The sequence below is a fragment of the Dipodomys spectabilis genome, unplaced genomic scaffold (genome assembly GCF_019054845.1).
Source record: "Dipodomys spectabilis isolate Male_0828 unplaced genomic scaffold, ASM1905484v1 ptg000096l, whole genome shotgun sequence".
NCBI lineage: Eukaryota > Metazoa > Chordata > Mammalia > Rodentia > Heteromyidae > Dipodomys > Dipodomys spectabilis.
In genome coordinates, this window is record NW_024870773.1 from 15828783 (window position 1) to 15853331 (window position 24549).

At 44.3% G+C, this 24549-nt stretch overlaps 1 protein-coding gene across 1 annotated transcript in view; it reads left to right on the forward strand.

Moving 5' to 3' along the window:
- Fam171a1 (family with sequence similarity 171 member A1) overlaps positions 1-8694 on the forward strand; it is a 99415-nt gene extending 90721 nt beyond the window's left edge. The window contains exons 6-8 of the mRNA XM_042686073.1: positions 2851-2967; positions 4519-4633; positions 6427-8694. Coding sequence (XP_042542007.1) covers positions 2851-2967; positions 4519-4633; positions 6427-8116 — 1922 coding nt within the window. The 3' untranslated portion in view covers positions 8117-8694. The remainder of the gene's footprint in view (positions 1-2850; positions 2968-4518; positions 4634-6426) is intronic.
- Positions 8695-24549: the final 15855 nt, after the last annotated feature.

Sequence of the window (24549 nt, forward strand, 5' to 3'; positions counted from 1 at the left end):
TATGCACCTGGGATCTAGAGACCAAGGAGTAAAATATTTGGTGCACGTAGCCCATAGATGTTTCTGGTATCTCAGAGTCCCGCACATGGTTGTTTTGATGGCTGATGATTGTGAGAGCAACGTGGGCTGTGCCAGGCCTCTTGGATGGGCAGCACATCTCCATGCAGGTGGTTCAGGGTGGATGTACACAAACCTTGGGAGGGTTTAGCCTGCCTCACCTTGGCCTCTGCCTACACCTACCATCACCAGCCTCAGATGATCTGCCTCTTGTGAGTGAGCCAGGTGAACCAAGCCCCTCCATTTGGGGCTAGGAAACAGCTCAGCAACCTTGTTCAAATTCATCTCTGTCAGTGAATCCTCTCCCACAAGCTTTGCAAAGTCATCAGACCCTGGGAAGGTTTGTGGGAACACTGCATAACACAGTAGAAGAAATAACCCCAGCCTTGAGATCAGTCAGACTTAGGGCCAGCTCCCTTGGGCTTTCTAGTTCCATAAGGACTTTAGATGTGGGCTGGGAAGGTGGCTCAGTGGTAGAGTGCTTGCCTTGCATGCTCAAGGCCCTGGGTTCGATTCCTCAGCACCACATAAGCAAAAAGCCGGAAGTGGTGCTGTGGCTCAAGTGGTAGAGCGCTAGCCTTGAGCTGAAGAGCTGAGGGACAGCGCCCAGGCCCAGAGTTCAGGCCCCACGCCCGGACTCAAAAAAAAAAAAAAAAAAATTAAAAAAAAAGGACTTTAGATGTTGTGATCACCAATCTTCCATATCTTCATCTAAAAGGAGAAACCAAGGCCTGCTCTGTAGGATTGTTGTGCAATGACAGGTAATATGTGGCAGGTGTTTGTTCATGTTAAATGATAGTTAAAGTAGTAACTGAAGATGAAGCACATACTTTCACTTATGCAATGTTTCCTAACATTAGAACCAAGTAAAAGGTTTTTTTTTAAAGAATATACAATGTGGGAGAGGAGTTAGGAGGAAAAAAACTGGGAGGAAATGAGGGAGGGGGTGACATTGTTCAAAAAGAAATATACTCAGTACCTGACTAATGTAACTGTAACCCCTGTGTATATCACCTTTACAGTGAAAGATTTAAAAAAAAAAAAAAAAAAGCCGGGCACCGGTGGCTCACGCCTGTAATCCTAGCTACTCAGGAAGCTGAGATCTGAGGATCACGGTTCAAAGCCAGCCCAGGCAGGAAAGTCCGTGAAACTCTTATCTCCAATAAACCACTCAGAAAACCGGAAGTGGCGCTGTAGCTCAAGTGGTAGAGCACTAGCCTTGAGCTGAAGAGCTGAAGGACAGCGCCCAGGCCCAGAGTTCAGGCTCCACGACCAGACCCAAAAAAAAAAAAGAATCTTCTAAGCCAGGCTTCCTGGGTCAGAATTTGCAAAGATGGAATATAGTAGGTAGATAGATAGATAGAATTTTTTTTTAAAAAAAGGACGAAGTTAGAGGTGCAGCTGAATAGTGAAGTGCTTTCCTAGCATACATGAGGCACTGGGTTCTAACTCCAGCATCAAAACCAAACAACAGAACTTTCTTAAGCAGTAGTGACATAGTCTGTGATTAAGGTAAGAAATTGGCTCATTTGCATACTGGCTCAGTGCCAATGGCTCATAATCCTAGCTACTCAGGAGGCTGAGATCCTAGGACCACAGTTGAAAGCCGACCTGAGCAGGAAAGTCCATGAGACTCTTATCTCCAATTAACCACCAAAAAACTGGAAGTAGTGCTGTGGCTCAAGTGGTAGAGAGCTTGAAATAAAGATTATAAACAGCAGGGTGATGATGTCTCACACCTGTCATTGTAGCTACTCAGAAGGCTGAGATCTCAGGATCTTGGTTCAAAGCCAGCTTGAATGGAATAGTCCAGAAACTCTTATCTCCAATGAACCAGCAGAAAGCTAGAAATGAAGATGTGGCTCAAGAATTAGAGTACCAGTCTTGAGGGAAAAAGTCAAGTGAGATCATAAGGCTCCAGTACACACACACACACACACACACACACACACACACACACACAAATTATAAACACTCAGGGTTCTTCACCTCTTCACTTCCACCAGGCCTAATGGTACTCCCATCTTCTAAACTCTGAAAACTTCTGCTGAAAAATTATCTGTTGTTTGATAAAGTGACTGAAACTAATTTGGTTGGGAAAGCAAAGAAATCTTTTGTGTGTATGTGTGCCAATACTGGGGCTTGAATTCAGAGCCCTGTACTTCTCTCAGCTTTCGCTACTCAAGACATGCTCTAAGCTGGGTGCTGGTGGCTCACACCTGTAATTCTAGCTACTCAGGAGGCTGAGCTCTGAGGATCAGGTTTAAAGCCAGTCTGTGAAACTCTTATCTCCAATAAACCACGAGAAAACAGAAAGTGGCACTGTAAGTTCAAGTGGTAGAGTGCTCGCCTTGAGCTGAAGAGCTCAAGGACAGAGCCCAGGCCCAGAGTTCAAGCCCTAGGACTGACCAAAAAAAAAAAAAAGACTGGTGCTCTACCACTTGAGTCATACACCTACTTCCAGCCTTTTCATGGTTAATTGAAGATGGAGTCTCACAGACTTTTCTGCCCAGGCTGACTTCAAACTTTGATCCTCAGATCTCAGCCTCATGAGCAGCTAGAATTACAGACATGAGTCACCAGCTCCGGGCACTAAGAAATTCTTAACGCCATTCCCTTTTTTTCCTTAAAGGAAATTGCAGAGCATTTTGATTGTTTGCGATCGATCCCTAGATGATAATTTGATTATCCGGGCTTATCAACATGAGCTATAAATTTGACATCTGAGGTGACTTAAGCTTTAAGCTGGAGTTTAATATGCATACAGCTGAAGTTCTTTTCTGAATCCCACAGGAACGTGGCTGAAGAGCGGCCTAGGCCTGGTGCACCAAGAAGGCACCCAGCTGACGTGGACGTACATTGCCCCCCAGCTGGGATACTGGGTAGCAGCCATGTCTCCTCCCATCCCAGGTAACAGAGCTAACACTGGTGATGATGGGGATTGATTGCTTCCAGGATTCTGGTTAAGCATGCTTTGGGAAATGGTTTCAGTAGAGAGATCACCTTCTGTTCAAAAACGGTTAAATCTGGAAACCTAATGATGGGGTGAGGGGAGGAGTATTTTGTGGGGGTGGGGAGTTCTGGTTGGAACTTTTCCATCTAGGATAAGAATAATGCATAGAGAATAGTCCTGTCTTCTATTCCTGTTTTGCTCAAGCCAGCTGCCATAGGGAATTCTTAATCAAGAGCCCTCAGGGGCGGCTGAGACCTCCTCTCTAATTCCAGAAACAGCTGTGGTTTGGTGTAAGAGAACCTGTGGGGAGGAGAGCAGGGTTCCTGGTACAAAATGCCCAGTTTGTCATTGATCAAAGGCTTAAACATAGACCAATTGCTTTTGTGTCGAAAAAGAGTAATCTCGACTTGGGAAATGTGAATTCATACCTAGTTCTTAGGAACATTACTAAATGTCTATGGTTGATTTGGGGTTTTTTTTTCAATCTGTATTATCTTAGTATTCCAGAATTGTTTTTTGGTGGGGTTTTTTTTTTTTTTTCAAAATCAGTATCATAGGAAAATTATTTCCAGGGATGATTCCTGTTATTAGTCCAGCACTGCCTGCCCTGGGGAAATCTCTTTCTTGGTGTCAAAACTTTATGTGGTAAGGGATATACCTTTGATTTTTCTTTTATCCACATCTGAAAGTCAAGAACATCCAAACCTGATGATCAAAGTGAGTGATGGAGTAAAGTCCACAAGTGTTACCATCAAGGGGTGCCTCTTGCAAATGAACCATGAAGACAGTTGTTCAATAAAAGTTGCAACTATTTTAGCAATGGGATTATTACTGGACTTAACACTTAGACTCCCAAAGTCACTGAAAGGATGGAGGCTGGTCCTAGCTAAGTCGTCTTTTTTTTAAATCTATACCAAAAATCTTATGATTTTTTTTCCTGTATATAAAGTCCTCACATACTCAGACCATCTCCTGATTGTAAGAGTCCATGAATTAGATTAGATGCATGGGGTGGAATGTGGCTTAGTGGTAGAGTACTTGCCTAGCATGTATGAAACCCTGGGTTCCATTCCTCAGTACCACATAAACAGAAAAAGGCGGAGGTGATGCTGTGGCTCAAGTGGCAGAGCACTAGCCTTGAGCAAAAACAAACTCAGGGACAGTGGTGGGGCCCTGAGTTCAAGCCCTAGGACTGGCAAAATAAATAAATATAAATAAATAAAAAGATTATGCATTTACAACGCTGAGCATCCTACCAGGTGAGTACAACAGTGTTTGATATTTAGGTATTCAGTGTTATAGGCCATTGAGGCTTTTGTGATATCATGGGAGGATAACATGTTCATCATGGAATGAAAACAGTACCATTAAGCTCATTGCCTAAGGGGTATGTACTCTCATCTGGCTGAGTCAGGAAGAGTAAGACTAAGCATGACCTTCTCAGCTGATCTTCCAGTTTTTATTTAAAGAGGTTCAGAATTCTACAATGCTGTTTTCTGATTTCGTAGGGCCTGTCACCACGCAAGACATTACCACATACCACACGGTGTTTCTTTTGGCCATTCTAGGAGGAATGGCTTTCATTCTGTTGGTTTTGCTGTGTCTCCTTTTATACTATTGCAGGTAAAGTGTTACTATTTTGGCAATATCGTGTGTGTGTGTGCGCGCGCGTGCGCGCATGTGTGTGTGCATGTGTATGTGTGCGTGCGCACACGTGCGCTCACATGTGCCCATCCTGGGGCTTGAACTCAGGGTCTAAGTACTATCCTTGCACTTCTTTGCTCAAGGCTAGTGCTTTACCACTTGAGCCACATCTCACTTCCAGCTTTGTTGTGGTTAATTGTAAATAAGAGTTTCATGAACTTTCCTGCCCAGGCTGGCCTTGAACTGTGATCCTCAAAGGTCAGCCTTCTGAGTAGCTAGGGTTATAGACATATACCACCACTGGCAGCTGACAGCATTAGTGTGTGTGTGTGTGTGTGTGTGTGTGTGTGTCCTAGGGTTTAAACACAAGCCCTGGGCACTGTCCCCAAAATTTTTTTGCTCCAGGCTAGCTCTCTACCATTTCCAACTGTTTTGGTGCTTAACTGGAGATAAGATAGATTTTTCTGCCTGAGCTGGCTCTGAACAGCAATCCTCAGATCTCAACCTCCTGAGTAGCTAGGATTATAGGCATGAGCCACCAGCACCCACTGAAATATCTTTTTTTAATTTGGGATTTCTTACTCAGTTTAAGTTCAGAAGCATTGGTAGGGACATGGTTTGTTTGGTTTGGTTTGTTTTTTTACTCCTTAAATTGAGTTGTGTTTTCTTCTCATGAAAGGGTATCTAAGAACTCAAATATGTGATCCAGATAAATCAGTAGGATACACAGGCATTCTTATACATAGCAGGCCTAGAATGGGAGTGGTAACAGTTGGGCAATTGTCATAAGACTCAGAATATCCCTCAAAACTGGTTGTGGCTCAGGCCTGTTAGCCTAGCTACTCAGGAGGCTGAAATCTGAGGATTAGGGTTTGAAGCCAGCCTCGGCAGAAAAGTCCCCATGAGACTCTTATCTCCATTTAAACACGGGCAAACTGGAAGTGAAGCTATGGTTCTCAAGTGGAAGAGCACTAGCCTTAACTGAAAAAGCTCAGGGACAGCACCTAAGCCCTGAGTTCACACCCCATGACCGACAGAGAGAGAGAGAGAGAGATCTAAGCAGAATGATTCTCCATTTGATGCCCTGCCTGTTCAGTTTGTAAGAAAATTTATTATTGTTGAGTGCCATTGTCTCACATCTATAATCCTAGCTATATAAGATGGCTGAGATCTAGAGAATTATGGCTTGAAGCCAGCCTAGGCAGAAAAGTCCATGAGCCTCTATCTCCAAAATAATCAGCAAAGAGCTGGGAAGTTGGCTCAGTGGTAGAGTGCTTGCCTTGCATGCATGAGGCTCTGGGTTCAATTCCTTAGCACCACATAAGCAGGAAAAAGCTGGAAGTGGCGCTGTGGCTCAAGTGGTAGAGTACTAGCCTTGAGCTGAAGAGCTAGGGGACAGCGGCCAGCCCCAGAATTCTGGCCCCACAACCGACAAAAAAATAATAATAATAATTTTAAAAAAATAATCAGCAAAAAGTCAAGCTGGAAGTATAGATCAAATAATAAGAGCCCCTGCCTAGAAAGCATGAGGCTCTAAGTTCTATCTCCAATATCCTTTTTTTTTTTTAAAAAAAAAAAAGCCTAATGATGCAATTACCAGATTATGTGATAATAGTTTAAAGTTGGGTATATTGACTGAAGAGGCTGCTGATCTGCTGTATTTTGTTTGGCCTTGTGGAGGTTGGGAATTAGGATTTTTATCTGAAACATGATACTTGGCCATCATGAGCATCCCTAATCTCAGTTGGAATCCTGTCTTTGGTTGGTCGCAGGAGGAAGTGCTTGAAACCCCGTCAGCATCATAGAAAACTACAACTTCCTGCAACCCTTGAGAGTTCTAAGAGGGACCAGTCAACATCCATGTCCCACATCAACTTACTGTTTTCTCGACGGGCATCAGAGTTTCCCGGTCCACTGTCTGTCTCCAGTCATGGCCGCCCAGAGGCCCCAGGGACAAAGGAGCTGCTGGGTGGGGCCGATTTAGAAATGATGTCCCCAAATGGAGAGGGGGACCTGCATACACCCATGCTAAAACTCTCCTATAGTACCTCACAAGAATTTAGCTCACGAGAGGAACTGCTCTCCCATAAAGAAGAGGATAAAAGCCAAGCATCCTTTGATAACCTGACGCCAAGTGGGACGCTAGGGAAAGATTATCACAAATCCGTGGAGATTTTTCCCTTAAAGGCAAGAAAATCTCTGGAAAGAGAAGGCTACGAGTCTTCAGGCAATGATGACTACAGGGCTAGTTACAATGCGATGCTGTCCCAGCCTTTATTTGAAAAGCAGGACCGAGACAACTCAGCATCCACAGGAAGCAAACTCACCATTCAGGAACCTATGTACCCCGCGCCTTCGTCCCCTGAAAAAGAACAGCTGCTGGACCGCAGACCTACTGAATGTATGATGTCGCGATCAGTCGATCACCTGGAGAGACCCACATCTTTCCCACGGCCAGGCCAGTTGATCTGCTGCAGTTCCGTGGATCAGGTCAATGACAGCGTTTACAGGAAAGTCTTGCCTGCGTTGGTCATCCCTGCTCATTATATGAAACTTCCAGGGGACCATTCGTATGTCAGCCAGCCTCTGGTGGTCCCTGCAGACCAGCAGCTGGAGATCGGAAGACTCCAGGCGGAGCTGTCCAACCCCCACGCAGGGCTCTTCCCCCACCCGACCTCTCAGATGCAGGGTCAGCCTTTGTCTTCCCAGGCCATCTCTCAGCAACACCTGCAGGAGACCGGCTCGAGAGAGTGGAGCCCTCAGAACACAGCTATGTCGGAGTCTCTGTCCATCCCAGCATCTTTGAATGATGCAGCTTTGGCTCAGATGAACAGTGAGGTGCAGCTCCTGACTGAAAAGGCTCTGATGGAACTTGGTGGTGGAAAGCCACTTCCACACCCCCGGGCGTGGTTTGTCTCCCTGGATGGAAGGTCCAATGCTCATGTTAGACACTCCTACATTGATCTCCAAAGAGCTGGAAGGAATGGAAGTAACGATGCCAGTTTAGACTCTGGTGTGGATATGAATGAACCAAAATCTGCCCGGAAGGGAAGGGGTGACCCTTTGTCTCTCCAGCAAGGCCACCCACCCGTCCAGGAGCACCAGCAGAAGGAACCCAGGACCCAGGACAGCAACACCTACACGCAGCTCGTGTATCTAGATGACGTAGACCAGAGCGGCAGTGAGTGTGGGACCACTGTGTGCACCCCAGAGGACAGTACACTGCGATGTTTACTGGAAGGTTCCAGTCGAAGGAGTGGGGGGCAGCTGCCCAGCCTGCAGGAGGAGACAACCAAACGAACTGTAGATGGCCCCCAGGAGCCATTAGCCAGCCCTCAACGCAGAAGATCTGCTCGTGATGACGACGAAGAGGATGATGATGACGATGACCAAGGAGAAGATAAGAAAAGCCCCTGGCAGAAACGAGAGGAGAGACCCCTGATGGCCTTTAACATCAAATGAGCCCTCGCTAAGCCACCCAGCTGTGGAATATAAAATTGCCAAATATCCTTTCTTACAGAAGCACGTACCTGTTTGTGAAGGAAGCCGGACCGACGCGAGCATGGATGGGTTGATTCACCACGTTGACGCTGCGGCGACGATGGTAGAAAGGAACTCAAAGGAGTATGCAGAAGACAGGATCTCTGATGCATGCTGCCCTTCCTGGGTGGTGGCTGGGAGAGAAGTGTGGGAATGTCTTTTCCACGGACTTGACCTGCCTGGTATGCTGACAAACCAAGCACCCTGTTCCTGTGCTCCAAGGATCACCTCAGTCCTCCCTCAGATTCTGGGAACAGATGAAACTCTTCTCTTTTTCTCTTTCTTTTCTTTCTTTCTTTTTTGCATTGCTTGAATCCATTTTCTCATGATAATGCAACGATGAAGCTATTACTGGGAAATGAGCAGGACATTCCTGTCCCCAAGGTCGCCATTATCACAAAGGAAAGCTATGCATTGCTGCTGGGTAGGCTTTGTTTTTGCTTTGGTTTGTTTTTGTTGTTGTTGTTGTTTTGGGGGGGGGTTGTTTTTTGTTTCTTTTTTTTGTTTGGTTTTTTGCTTTGGTTAGATTTCTTTTGGAGATTTGCTTTTGCTTTTTGGAGGTTTTTTTTTTTTTGGTTGTTGTTTTTGGTTTATTCGTTTTGTCTTTTTTTTTAAGTACAATTTGGTGGTAAGATTTTTATTCCCTCATTTGAATCTGTTCTACTTCTCAGTGGTTTTACTTCGGGCTCTCCTCTTCAGGAACTCGGAAGCATCGTCTCTAAAAATCCAAGCCTTTTTAAATGAAATCGCACTGAGTTGTTTTTTGGTTTTTTTTTTTTTTTTTAATCAGTTTAAAGAGTCTTTCAATTCTGGTCCTATTAACTCCAAGTGCCTTTTTTACAGTGACAACAGACAGTCCCTCACTTTGTTGTTGTTGTTATTTTTGGTCTTGTTTTTCTTACACCCTTTAATTGAACTGCCTGAATTTTCTATAAAGTTATTCAATGATACCCCTTTTCTTTGAACTGCATGCTTGCCAGGTGCCATTTGTGCTGAGCGTGCCCCCATTTCAATGCAGTGTACTCTCTAGTTATTATGTGTAACGTGGGTTCTGTTTAGCTAAGATAGACTAGAGGTCACTTTAGAGAGGCCCTCCCCTCCTCCATTCCTTTGGCCAAAAGCCACCATGATGGGTTTCCTGGCTGTTTGTATATAGGGTTACGTATTAACTCTGGAATCCTATGGGCCCGTCTTGCTTGCCAAACACGAGAGATGGACTGAGCAAGGGGACAGAATGTGACAACTGAATCTTATATATCCGAAAGTGCCAGAATGACTCTTCTGCGCATTCTCCCTAAAGAGCTGCTTGATTATCCAAAAAGATTGAAAACTCAAAATAAACTTGGGGAAAAAAAAAAAAAGAAAAACCGTATATTTATCGTTTTTAATTCATTCTAAGCCATTATTATCTGTTGCAGAATTGTCCTGAAGACTTTGGGATTCAAAGCTGAAATGTGACTATTGGAACTCTAAACACATTAGGCACACATAAGACTTTCCACTAGGCTTAAAAGATCCATTATTAGGAAGAAAAAAAATCGCCAGATATCGGTGGCTCATACTTACAATCCTAGTTACTCAGGAGGCTGAGATCTGAGGATCCTGGTTTGAAGCCAGCCTGGGCAGAAAAGTCCCTGTGAGACTCTTATCTCCAGTTAGTCATTCAAAAGCCAGAGGTGGCACTGTGGCTCAAGTGGTAGAGCACTAACCTTTAGCACAAAGAAGCTCAGGGACAGCACTCAGGCCCTGAGTTCAAGCCCCACGACCAAAAAAAAAAAAAATCCTTAAAATTCATGTTTGTTTTAATTTCACTCAAGTACGCGAGGTACTGTTTTGTGGTGTTTCAGATAAGGAGAAAAGTCTGTACTTTATTTTTTAAAAACTTGTTTTATGTTTATTATTCACTATATTGCAACAAGGACTCATTAAGATCACCAGAATCAAATTAGGTATCTGTAACTCATAGCTGTAATCCTAGCTACTCAAGAGGCTGAGATGTGAGAACACAGTTCATATCCACCCTGGGCAAGAAAGTTCATCAGACTCTTATCTCCAATTAACCAACAAAACCTGGAAGTAGGGCTGGGAATGTGGCTTAGTTGTAAAGTGGGGCTGGGAATGTGGCTTAGTTGTAAAGTGCTGGCCTAGCATGATGAAGCCCTGGGTTTGATTCCTCAGTACCACATAAACAGAAAAAGCGGAAGTGACACTGTGCCTCAAATGGTATAACACTAGCCTTGAGCACAAAGAGGCTCAGAGACAGAGCCCAGCCCTGAGTTCAAGCCCCAGGACTGACAAAAAAAAAAACAAGCTGGGTGCCAGTGGCTCACACCTGTAATCCTAGCTACTCAGGAGGCTGAGATCTGAGGGTCATGGTTCAAAGACAACCTGGGCAGAAAATATGTGAGACTAGAAAACTGGAAGTGGCCTTGTGGCTCAAGCGGTAGAGTGCTAGCCCTGAGCTGAAGAGCGCAGGGACAGCGCCCAGGCCCAGAGTTCAAGACCCACAACCGACAAAAAAAAACAACAAAAACTGGAAGAGCTGTAGCTCAATTTTGGTAGAGCACCAACCTTCAGAGAAGGAGCTAAAAGACGAGGCCCAGGCTCTGAGTTCAAGTCCAGTACCCAGTAAAGGAAAAAAAAGGCTGAGTGCCAGTGGCTTATGCCCATAATCCTAGCTACTCAGGAAGCTGATACCTGAGGGTAGAGGTCAAAGCCGCCAGTCCTGGCAAGAAAGCCCATGAGACTTATCTCCAATTAACTAACAAAAAGTCAGAAATGAGCTTTGGGAGGCTGGACTTGGCGGGGATTGGGTTGAGGGCCTGCTTTGCTGACTCTGCTCCTTTTCTGAGATGAACTTGGATGTGAATGCCATTGGAGCAGCCTGCAATGGCCACAACATCCCAAGAATTTAGAAAGACAAGGCAAGTGGGCTTACCAAGGGGAGATTGCTTCTGCCACTGATGAATTTCCATTTGTCTTAGAGTTGTTCAGAATGGGGCCCAGAAGTTAACATTTCCCCCCTCAGAGTGCCAGCACTGATTGTGGGACTTGAATTCTGTAGAGAGAGCATACAATCACTGCAGATTTGAAACTGTTCATTTATCTTCCTCCTTGGCCTGGTTAGTGTTGTAGGAGTTGTCAGCCTATTCCAGAAGAAATTTCGTTTTCTGCAGAACCAGAGCCATCAAAAGCATCTTGCTAGTGCCACCTAGTGGTGAGTTTTCTCTTGCCTGAACTGGAGGAGGTTAATCCAGACAACTGACTTCATAAAGCTTGTTTCAGAATGGTGGGGTAGGGGGCGTGCCCAAGGATGAACCAACCCAGTTTCTTGTCCTGGTGGGTGTCTAATCAAAGGAGGCTGAGGGGCTGGAAATGTGGATTAGTAGTGATATAAACAACTCGTGAGTATATCTCATGGATTAACTGTGTGTGTGTGTGTGTGTGTGTGTGTGTGTGTGTGTGTGTGTGTGTGTGTGTGTTAGGGTAGGGTAGGATACCACCTTAGCTTTTTTACCCAAGGCTGACTTTCTCCCATTTGAGATGCAGCACTATTTGGTTATTGAAAGTATAACCATAATTACATACTCCTCTCAGAGGAGTATCTATAGCCTAGTGTGCATGAAACCCTCGGTTTGATTCCTCAGTACCACATAAACAGAAGCCAGAGTTGGTGCTGTGGCTCAAGTGAGTGGTAGAGTGCTAGCCTTGAGCAAAAGCTCAGGCCAGTGCCCAGGCTCTTGAGTTTAAGCCCCAGGACTGGCCAAAAAAAAAAAAAAAAAGGCTGAAGTTTGTGGCATCTCTACCTGGGAACAAAGTATTAGAAAATAATACATTCAATTCTTTAAAATCTTAAGGCAGGGCACCAATGGTTCAAAGCCAACCCCAGGCAGGGAAATCCATGAGACTCTTACCTCCAATTAACCACCAAAAACCTCCAGAAGTAGAGCTGTGGCTCAAGTGACAGAGTATTAACTTTGAGCACAAAAGCTCAGGAACAGTGCCCAGGTACAAACCAGGCATGGTGATGCAGAACAATAATTTCAGTACAAAGGAGACAGGCGAAAAGGTTTTCGTGAGAAAACGTATCTTTTTTTATCAACGTAGTTTGCTTCCTTTCTGTTAAGGGAGAGAATTGTTTTTCTGAAGAGTTCCTGCTTTGGCCAGGTGGCTTGGTCCTTGTTAATTACATTTTAGTTACAGACATCCTGTTCCTGAACACTTTCATTAAAACATCCTGTTAGGAGCTCCTTGAATTCTAGTTACATCCTGTTCATTAAGCCACATCCCTTTGCAGCGGGTGAGCTTGAGCTCAGCCAATTGGAGCAGAGAGGCGGGGCCTGATGGGTTAGAAATAAAAAGGGAGCAGCCTGGCTGGGCTCTGTACTTGATTGACAGATTTCTGACTGATGGTGCACCCTTCAGAAGTAAACTTTGCCTTGCCCAGTTGGTGTCCTTAATTTCCATGCAACACCCCAACATCCACAGCTGTTTCTAACAGATTCAGGCAAGTACCCATGCGTGTGAGCTCTGACCATGCTGGGAGGTAGGCATCTAACTACACTTGGTATAAATAACAAACACAAAAGCACCCAAGAAAGTGAAACCAAACCCCAAAGGAAGACCAGAAGCCAATGGTAATTAGGCCGCAGAAGGATAAAGTGTTTTAGTTTCCTGGGCACTTCCTCTAGTAGATGCCATCTTCATAGACCACTACAATTGGAGCACAAGGGGTACAAGGAAAATAGGCAGGTGTGGTGACTTTGGAAATTACATTATTTTCCCATAGGATGAAACCTTTGATGGGGTACTATTAGCTCATATCTATAATCCTAGCTACTCCTAAGAGACTGAGATCTGAGGATCATAGTTCAAAGCCAGCCCAGGCAAAAAAAGCATATGAGACTTTTATCTCCAATTAACCACCAAAAGGTTAAAGATGTAAGCAGCAACACTTCCTGTGTTATTTTATTTATTCATTCTTGCCAGTCCTGGGGATTGAACTCACTCAGGGCCTGGGTACTGTCCCTGAGCTGCTTTTACTCAAGGGTAGTACTCTACTACTTAAGAACACTTTGTGTTATAAACAGAACTCTTGAGTATATCTCATGGATTAACTGTGTGTGTGTGTGTGTGTGTGTGTGTGTGTGTGTGTGCGTGCGTGCGTGCGTGCACAGGTGTAGGTTTAACTCAAGCCAGGGCACCACCTTAGCTTTTTTGCTGACTTTCTACCATTTGAGATGCAGCTCTATTTCCAGCTTTTTAGTGGATTTTTTTTTTTTTTTTTGGCCATTGATAGTATAACCATAATTAGATACTCCTTTCAGAGACAGTAAAAATGGTTTCTGATGTCCTAAGTAATCCTGTGAGTCCAAGAAATAGAATTGTTACGTGTGTGTATGTGCTGGTCCTGGTGCTTAAATTCAGCTCCTGGGCACAGTCCCTGAGCTGTTTTGCCTAAGGCTACTGCTATTCCACTTCTGGCTTTTTTGGTGGCTAATTGGACGTAAGAGTCTCATAGGCTTTCCTGCCCAGTCTGGCTTCAAACCACAATCCTTAGATCTCAGCCTCATGAGGTAACTGATTACAGGCATGAGTATCAGAAAGAATCATTTGGTACCTACTCCCCAAGGTGGAGCCTTTGGAAGCCTAGGATGTTATTTGCTCTAAAGTCTAAAGACAGAAAGCAAATTAAAACAAGTTTGACTGTCGAGTAGTGGAAAATTTCGTATTTGGCACCAGGAAACACAAAAGAGTCAAAATGATGGCTAATAGAAATGAGTGACTTGGAAATAGATAATGGTTCAAATTATATTAGAAATCAATTACATTTTTCCCTCAAAGAGACCAGAAAGATAGGCTCTGATTAGAGAGCCTGTTGGAGGAATGTAAGATCTTTCTCAGGAGTTTGTCTTCTCCTGCACTGAAGGGTAAAGGGAAGCTGCAGAGGGCATCTTCAGAGAAAATCAACATAAAATAGACATGATTCAAAGCCAGAAAGCACTTGGGAATCTCAGGTGAAACATGGCTTTTTATTTTTAATGTTTTGTTCCCATAGTGCTGGGTATCAAACCCACTCTACTACTGAGTTACAAGCACTCTACCACTGAGTTACATCTTTCGTTAAGATAGTTGGGGGGGGGGGGTTGTTGTTGTTTTGTATTGTGTCTGTAGTGGAACTTGAACTCAAGCCCTTATGCTCTTGCTTATTAGCTTTTTCACTCAAGGATGGCACTCTATCATTTGCATTGCATTTCTACTTCCAGCTTTTCTCTGGTTATTTGGAGATAAGAATTTCACAGACTTGTCTGCCCAGGCTGATTTAGAACTGCGATCCTCAAAGTCAGGCCCTGGTGGTTGGATCCTATAATCCTAGCTGGGCAGGAGGCTGAGATCTGAAGGTTGGTGTTCAAAGTCAGCCAAGTCAGGGAAGTCTGAGACTCTTATCTCCAATTAACCACCAGGAAAAAAAAAGATGGAAGTTAAGCTGTGGCTCAAAGTGGTATAGCACTAGCCTTGAGAAGAAAAGCTCAAGGACAACACGTAGGCCCTGAGTTCAAACCCCACAATTGGCAAAAAAAAAAAAAAAGACAAAAAAGAACCACCAGATCTCAGCCTCCTGAGTAGCTAGGATTACAGGCGTGAGCCATTAGCACCCAGCTACAGCTGAATTAATTTTATAAATAATTTAGGTTTTGGGAACACTGTCTGATCAGGGCCCATATTTGTTTGGTAAAATCCCTCAGCAGGCGGGTATCTGTGGCTTACACCTGTCATACTAGCAACTCAAGAGACTGCAATCTGAGGATCGAGGTTTGAAGCCAGCCCAAATAGACAAATTTGTGAAACTTTTTTCTCCAATTAACAAACAAAAAGCCAAAAGTGGAGCTGTGGCTCAAATGGTAGAGCATCAGCCAAGAGACAGCGCCCAGGCCCTGAGTTCAAGCGCCAGTACCAGCACCAAAACAAGGCTCTTGGCTTTCAGGAATACCAGAATATCAATGCTGTTTCCTTTGTATTTGAGAATAACCTCTGGAATGATTAGAAAAATGTCTTGGTATGACTCACCATTTTTCCTTCCCCTCTGTCCTGGGAGACCTAGGGCAGTGACCTGACCAAGGAATTCAGGATGCCAGAAATCCTTAGTGCATGAAATCACACATTCTCCGTGCGTGCTCACTAGTATAGTTAGCCCTTATCTGTTTCCTTTGCCATTGTCACACCCAATTGTTTCAATATGTGAAACTCGATGAAATAAATCATACTACTACTGCATTTTTGTTATTCATGTCATGCTGAAAACTCAGACGATTTCAGAGGGAAGACTCCAAGTGGGTCCAACTCTCATAAGCCCTAAGATACAGTTTGGGGAATTTTGTTTGTTTGTTTTTTCCCAAGACCGGGACTCATACTTGGTATCTGATGTTGTTCACTCATTGGCTGGTGCTTTACCACCTGAGCCACGCCTCCAATTCCCCCCCCCCCAATATAATTTTTTAAGTTTAGGTGGATGGAACTTGAAAATAATGGCACAAAGAGTTCCTCATTCCCATTCATTCTTCTGGTTCTGGTGCTCCTGACTGGCCCTTGTAAACAACAGGTGCTGGCAGTAGCTTGTGTTTGTGAAAATGGTGTCCCATTACTTCACTAGTAAAGCTGCTGAGAGCCCTTGAGAGCTGAGGCCTTCCCATCATCCTTGGCTCTCCTAATAGGCTTACAATTTTGCAGAAGAAACAAGAACAAATATTTAAGAAGAAATAGGCCTCACACCTATAATCTTAGCTACCTACTCCGGAGGCTGAGATCTGAGAATCGTGGTTCAAAGCCAGCCAGGGCAGGAAAGTCCTCACCTCCAAGTAACCACCAGAAAACTGGAAGTGGCTCTGGGGCTCAAACGGTAGAGCACTCACCTTGAGCTGAAGAGCTCAGGGACAGGGCATAGGCGGAGTTCAAGCCCCACAACCGACAAGAAGAAAAGGAAGGGGAAGAAGGAGGGGGAGGAGGAGGAGGAAAAGATAATGAATGGTACAAGTTGGTTGGATATAAGACTTGAGTCTGCACGTAAAGCTCTCCTATCCCTGTGGATGTATGCATTCTGTGTGTGTGTGTGTGTGTGTGTGTGTGTGTGTGTGTGTGTGTGTATGTGTGCACGCATGCACCTGTCCTGGGGCTTGAACTCAGGACCTGGGGGATATTTCTGACCTTCTTTCTCAAGGCTAGTATTCTACCACTTGAGCCACAGCTCCATTTCCAGATTTTTTATAATTCATTGGAGATAAAAGTCTCATGACTTTCCTGTGTAGGCTTAGCTTCAAACCCAAATCCTTTAGATTTCAGCCTCCAGAGTAGCTAGGATTGAAGAGGTGAGCCACCTGCACTTGCCTAGAATGACATAGTCTGAAGAAGAATTCTTTGAATGAATCAGAGAGGAGTGCCATCTCAAGGTAAATGGGATTAGAGGCTGCCTTTACTGCCTTTACTACCTGGGCCTAGCGTTGCCTAGGAAAAGAGCATGCTGAGCTATGTGAAGGGGGGTGTGCTAAGCCATGGGAAGGGAGCTTATTGAGCAAACAAAGGACTTACTCAGAATTTCATCATGGTCTCTCAGGGCATTTGGGTGAAGAATTTACAAATCATTTGCAAAGGAAATATCTGGGAACTGATCCTACAATTTTCAACTCAGAAAAGAAGCAAAGTGCTCAGAACTCCAATCCCCCTTTACTCTACTTCCCCCTGACTCTGCTTCCTCTTGACTCCAGTTCCTCCTTACTCCCCAGCCCCATGGCCAGGTCCTAGAGGAGGAGGCAGAAACTGCTAGGGCCAGAGGCTGATGATGCGCTGTCACAGCCATCCCCTATGACTCATATTCTCCATCATGTCCACCCCACCTCAGAAGAAGAAAGAAAACTTAATGCCAAAACAAGCAAAAAGTTTGGTTATTCATGAGATGAACATGTAAAATAATAAGTTGAAACTCATTTTGTGGTGATGCTGTTGGTTCTAAAAGTGACTGAAAAATGTCGAAAACCTATGAGTATTGGAGAGGAGAGACAGTAGTAGAGCTTGAACTCAAGGCCTGAGCCTTGCCCCTTAGCTGTTTTGCTCAAGGCTGATATTGTAGTACTTGAGTCACAACTCCACTTCTGATTGTTCATTGGTAATTAGATATAAGAGTCACAGATGTAATCCTAGCTACTCAGGAGGCTGAGATCTGAGGATCGCGGTTCAAAGCCAGCCCGGGCAGAAAAGTCTGTAAGACTCTTATCTCTAATAAACCACCAGAAAACTGGAAGTGGCACTGTAGTTCAAGTGGTAGAGCACTTGCCATGAGCTGAAGAGCTGAGGGACAGCGCCCAGGCCTAGAGTTCAAGACCTACTACCAACAACACCACAATAAAGTCTCATGGACCTTCCTGCCCAGGCTGGCTTCAAATTTTGATCCTTAGATCTCAGCCTCCCAAGTAGCTAGGGATTACAGATGTGAGCCACTGGCACCCAGCCAGTATTTGCTGTTATTGTTGTTTTGCTGTGCATAGGATCAACCTAGGGCCCTGTGTATGTCAGCAAAGACTCTACAATGGAGCTCCTCTAGGTACATATTCATCATGTGCTCCTGAGTCCTTCCAGCCCCAGCCCATCTCCCCAGAAATGGAGAACAAAACCTCTACCATGCCAGCCCCAGAGGGAGTATTTTAATCCTAATACTTATCACCACCTACCTCCAATATACCCAAAGTTGGGGTACTGATAGGCACTTAAAATTCTTGCAAGAAAGAATAAATGAACAAATATACCAACCAATCAACTAAATATAGGAAATTGCATGGCATCATCATAAGGGATAATCTTAAAAGTAAGGTAAAAATAAAAGAGGGGCCTCCTTCTGTTGGGTGATTAAGCGAGTTACAGACAACACATACACATGGAGGAGGGAACAGATGGAGAATAGCTTTCTCAAATGCCCACATGCCTTAATCTCCTGTCTGCCTGAAATCTCTATTAAAATTCTAAATGTCTCTACAGTGATTGTCAAGCATTGCTATTTCTGTGGCAGACCCACGGGATGGGATGGGGGGTGGATTTTGGGTGGGGGATAGTGACGTGACCTTTAAGGTTTGAATTTCTTTTTTTTTTTTTTTAATTTTATTTTATTTTATTTGAGAACATACTGTACAGAGGGGTTACAATTACATGGGCAGGATAATGCATACATTTCTTACCAAGCATTGCAGCCTCCTCCTTTGTTTACCCTTCACCTCCCTTCCCAGCCTCCCCCCTCCCCCCCACCAACCAACCCCCCCCCCCACCGACATTGTAAAGCTGGTTTTGACATGACATTTTGTACTTCTCATTGTTGCAACAGGTCCACCTGAATCCTTAAACGACTTGTTTGTCCCCGTCTCCTCCACATGTTATACTGACATCAAATATAGTGAAAGCGGGGGTTACACTGTGGGGGAGGGACATACAAAGCAACAAAGAAATAATCTTATAAACGCGTTAGAAACACATGCAAGAAAGAAACAAAAACATTAAAATACATATTTGAGGGTTCGTTTTCCTAACATCACATTCTCTGACTTTTTCCGCTTGACTCATACCTATACTAGATATTGCAAATAAGGGAAACCATGGGACCTATGTTTCTTTGGGCCTGGCTTACTTCACTTAATATAATTTTTTCCAAGCCTTTCCATTTCCTAACAAATGGGGAAATGTTATTCTTTCTGATGGAGGCATAGAATTCCATTGTGTATATATACCACATCTTCTTGATCCATTCATCTACTGAGGGGCATCTGGGTTGGTTCCATATCTTAGCTATGGTAAATAATGCTGCAATAAACATAGTTGTGCTGGTAGCTTTAGTGTGGCCTTGTTTGTGATCATTTGGGTAAATGCCCAAAAGTGGGATTGCTGGGTCATTGGGGAGCTCTATGTGGAGTCTTTTGAGGAACCTCCATACTGCTTTTCAAAGTGGTTGAACAAGTTTACATTCCCACCAACAATGAAGTAAGGTTCCTTTCTGTCCACATCCCCTCCAGCATCTGTTGTTGTTAGAGTTCTTGATTTTTGCTGTTCTAACTGGAGTGAGGTGATATCTCAATGTTGTTTTGATTTGCATTTCTTTTATGGCTAGGGATGTTGAACATTTCTTCATGTGTCTATTGGCCATCCTTCTTTCTTCTTCAGAGAAGTTTCTCTTTAAGTCTTTCGCCCACTTAGTTATTGGGCAGTTGTTTCTTTGAGGATTTGTTGTTGGGTGGTTTAATTTTTTGAGTTCCAAGTATATTTTAGATATGAGACCCTTGTCCGTTGTATGGCTAGTAAAGATCTTCTCCCAGTCCGTGGGCTTTCTATTGATCTTGCTAGCTATGTCATTTGCCCTGCAGAAGCTCTGCAATAAGGTTTGAATTTCTTAACATTTAGAAAGGAGTTCATTTCATCACACTAGCTATTTCCCTGAGTGGGTGTGGCTTTCCATAGTTTTGCTAAGGAGATGTGTGTAATGGAACATAAAAGCCTTGTGTTATTCTTTCTTCAAAATACTGCGTTTTGCCAGCAGTTGGTGGTGCACGCCTATAATCTTAGCTACTCACAGGCTGAAATCTGAAGATACTGGTTTGTTGGAAGGCAGCCTGGGTTGAGAAAAGTCCTTGAAACTCTTATCTCCAATTAGCCAACAAAAGTTCGGAAGTGGAGCTGTGGCTCAAGTGATAGTACACTAACTAGCCTTGAGGGGGGAAAGCCTAATGAGAGGGAAGAGGCTCTTGTTTAAGAGTTTCAAGCCTTAGTACAGACAAGAAAAGAAAGAAAAAAAAAGGCAGAATGCCCACGATCCTGGCTATGAGGTGCGTATTCATCATGTGCTCCTGAGTCCTTCCAGCCTCAGCCAATCTCCCCAGAAATGGAGAACAAAACTGTGAGCAACGGATCATGAAACAGAATTCAGCCAGCAGCTACAGCCAACAGATGTCCAGGTGCATAATAAACAATGACAACAGAGCCACACGGTGATCCCCAATCACTGTTTTACCCAGCATTCCTTGGACAGGGGGAGTTACAGATGGCTATTCATGGGCGTATTGCTCTGTCTGGCTCCGATTTTCTCTAAGACCCCCCCCCCCCTACTTCCTTCCTCCTCTCCCTCCTCCTAAAAGAACAAACCATTTCCTTGGGGCTCAAGTTCAAATTCCCAAGAGAGATACTTCGACAAGGTCTTCAAACCCTCCTTGGGTTGCTGCTTTCCTTTAAGGCCACTTGATGGTGCTGCCAGCTAAGAGACAGCCTGTCTCAGTCTTCCTGCAGGACCCTGTGCCGGGGTGGTTTCCCTCCAAAGGGATGGTGAGAATCCAGATGGAGGCCAGTCTGCCCTTCCTGCAGCTGCAAGCAACAGGACATACATGGGGCCTAAAATAATAGTTGATTTCTTCTCCCACATAGCAAGAAGCATGGGAATGGTCTTTAGGCTCAATGGCTTGGTGGCACCATTAAAGATAGAATTCTTCCAGAGCACTGGTGGCTCACACCTATAATGCTAGCTACTCAGGAGGTTGAGATCTGAGAATCACAAATCAGAGCCATCCCAAGCAGTACAGTCGTGAGACTCCAATCAGTCACCAAAAATTCCAGGAAGTAGAGGTGTAGTTCAAATAGTAGAGTACTAGCCTTGAGCAAAAAAAAAAAAAAAAGCTTAGAGTCGTGAGACTTAAGGCTCTAAGTTTAAGCACCAGCAACCAGTACTAAAATAAATCAATCAACAAATAAATGATTTCCCCAAAGTCCCTCAGAGGCATCTCTTTAGAGCTCAAAGACAAGTCATTAACCCATGTCTAACTGCAAGATAAGGAAGGGTGGGTGGGGTAGAAGGGATGCCTAACAATGCAGACTTGGGAAAATAGGTCCTAAAGAGCAGAGAGGTGGCCAATAGTGCCTGTCAATTCCTGTCTTAATAAGTAAACAGACAGCTACACGACAGCCCTGCTAGGACTGATTATTATCTCCCAAGCTCTTCGTGTGTGTGTGTGTGTGTGTGTGTGTGTGTGTGTACACACACATGCATACCTATGTGCATGGAACTTGAACTCAAGGCTTGGGAGTGTCCCTCAGCCATTTTTACTTGAGGCTAGTACTACTCTACCATGGCTGTACTTAAGCCTTTTTTTTTTTTTTTTTTTTGATAGTTGGAGATAAGGTCTCATAACTTTCCTCCTCAGGCTTAGCTTCACATCGATCCTCAGATCTCAGCCTCTTGCGTAACTAGCATTATAGACTTGAGCCACCAGCATTAGTACTGGAATCTCTTGTTGCCTAAAAGGGACATTGGGAAAGCAATAATACCTATGCCACAGAGCTGTTGGACAGTATGGAATATTATATAAGAAACTATGAGTCCGTAGTTGATATATTTGGAAGGTACCTTTGTTTTCTCTTCCTCTCTGCTGGCCCCTAAATACTTGGTCACCATAAACAGTGCCTGTCTAGAACATTATCCTCTTGAATTCTGTAGGATGTTTGTAAAAAGAAGAAAAAAAATCAATTTGACAGGCAAAGTATACGTAAACATGAAAAATTCAAAGGCTGGCATGCTATGAATTAATTTAAACCACAATCATGCTTCATTCTATTTAGCAGAAAGCTCAGTAACTACTTCTGAGCATCTGACACATTTTCCCCCTAGATCATCTGATTACCCATTGTTCTGCACTCTGCTTACTACTTCTGAATAATCTTCCCTTCCTCTTGTCCACTAAAGCAACAGAAACTCTTAGTCCCTCTTAGGCTCCCTGGCTTCCCTTGCCTTCCCTTGCCTTCCCATTTCCCCTCCCTTCACTTTCCAACTTCAGAACAATCTTCCCTTCCTCTTGGCTACTGGAGCTCTGAAATCCTTAGTTCCCATCTCCTCTCTTTTCCTCGTCTCCCTTCTCTATGTTCCCCTCCACCTCTACCCCTGTTGTTTCCTCCTCTTTTATTTTCTCCTTCCTTTCTCTTTCCTCTTTTCCCCTGTACCATAGTCTCTGGAATGGTTTGGTCATTTCTCATCCGAGATAAACCACATTGATTGCAGTTTTGCCGCTAGGCTTCCTTTCTTCCAAATGGTCTAGAAACACTACTTCAAATGTATGTCTTACACCTGCATCTCTGACAGCATAATTGGTGAGTGCTTCTGTAGTGGCTTCCACTTATTCACATTTGATTTCCAGACTCTTTATCAAATTACCCCTGATTATATCACCTCTCGGGTTCCATTTACAGATACTTTCCCAGCCAATTATGCAAAAAGACCTTTAGCTTCTTTCTTTCTCTGACAACTCCAGCCATCAGAGGTGCCTACTCTCTACTCCAAATCCTAGAACACTTCCTGTAACTTAAAAATCCATCTCAGGACTCAGCTCCCTCCTCCCCAGGAAACTCAGACAAGCCAAGGTATGAAGTCATATCTGTCCCACAAAGTAAGATCAACTTACTGTCTGGTCTCCAATGAAACAGAAACCAACAGACACTAATATGTTATGTTCACTCAAGTAGAAGCTCTTCTCTGCTTATTACGATGCCTATGCAGAAATGATAGTACATCTCTGTCACCCTCAGTAGCATCTAGAGATTGTAGCCCTCAATAACATCTAGAGAACTTTAGTGTTGCTTCTTCTGTCAGCTGGACAGCCACACTACATCACAGAAAATTATCAGCCCATTTTCCAAGATGTAGGGACTTGTACAGGTCACACACCTATGAGGGAATGAGCCTTGAACGAGCCCTAGACCTTCCCAACCTGCAGTCTGGTGCTTTTTTTTTTTTTTTGTCAGTCATTGGACTTTGAACTCTGGGCCTAGGCACTGTCCTTCAGCTCTTCAGCTCAAGGCTAATGCTCTACCACTTGAGCCATAGCGTCACTTCTGGTTTTCTGGTGGTTTACTGAAGATAAGAGTCTCGCTGACTTTCCTGCCTTGGCTGGTTTTGAAAAGAGATCCTCAGATCTCATTCTCCTGAATAGCTAGGATTACAGTCATGAGCCACTGGTGCCTGGCCCTGGTGCTCTATCTACTCCAGCTCCCCTGGTGCATGTACAACCCACAGTAATGTCCAACACCACTACAACTCACCAGATTGATTACACTTTTCCAGGAAAGATTTATTATGGACTTATCCAGGTGGACAGTTGAGGATCAACACTTGAATTCTTCATTTGTTTCTTTTTTTATTCTGCAAAGGTCTTTTTTTTTTTTTTTGGTCCTCCATGGGGCTTGAATTCTGGGCTTGGGCGCTGTCTTTGTGCTTTTCAGCTCAAGGAGAGTGCTCTACCACTTGAGCCACAGCGCCACTTCTGGTTTTCTAGTGGTTTATTGGAGATAAGAGTCTCACGGATGGGCTGGGAAGGTGGCTTAGTGGTAGAGCGCTTGCCTTGCATGCATGAGGCCCTGGGTTCGATTCCTCAACACCACATAAGCAAAAAGAAAAAAGCCGGGAGTGGCGCTGTGGCTCAAGTGGTAGAGTGCTAGCCTTGAGCTGAAGAGCTGAGGGATAGCGCCCAGGCCCAGAGTTCAGGCCCCACGACCGGGCCCCCCCCACCCCCCCCCCAAAAAAAAAAGAGTCTCACGGATATTCCTGCTTGGGCTGGCTTTGAACTGCGATCCTCAGATCTCAGCCTCCTGAGTAGCTAGAAGAAAAAAGAGGCCAAATCAGCCAGGTCTGAGGAAACTCTATCTTAGCAGAGCTGCAGCATCCCAGTTGTAGATCGAAGGGACAATCAGCCTGCTCATTGACCCTGGGGTAGAGAAAACTACTAATAAGCTTCCGAGTTCCAGAAAGGCTTCGGGGCCAGAGGATCTGATTCGTCTATCCAATGCAATATGTCTATACCTTGACCAGACACGGGTGGATGGATAAAAAATAAGTGGAATGTTTGTGAGGGAGGGGGCTAGTACTAGGACTTAAATTCAGGGTCTGTATTCTGTCTTCTGTCTTTCAGATTTTTTTTTTTTGCTTTTTTTTTTTTCTTGTTCAAGGCTAGCACTCTACCACTTGAGCCACAGCTCCACTTGCAGCTTTTTAGTGGTTCATTAGTAATAAGAGCTACCAGGACTACCTTTGAACTGTGATCCTCAAATCTCTGCCTCCTGAATAGCTAGGATTAGAGACATAAGCCACCATTGCCTGGTGAATTTTAGACTTCAATTGACAATAAGAAGAATACATAATTAAACAGTCCCATGTACGGGTGTGTTTGGGTTGACTATTATTCCGCTGCTTGGTTTGGGAGAAGTTCAGTTGTCATTTCTGTCATTACTGCCTAACAGCTTCCTGGTCAGGATAAACAAGTCATTTTTGCCTGGAGGGTAGTGTCTGGAGTTCT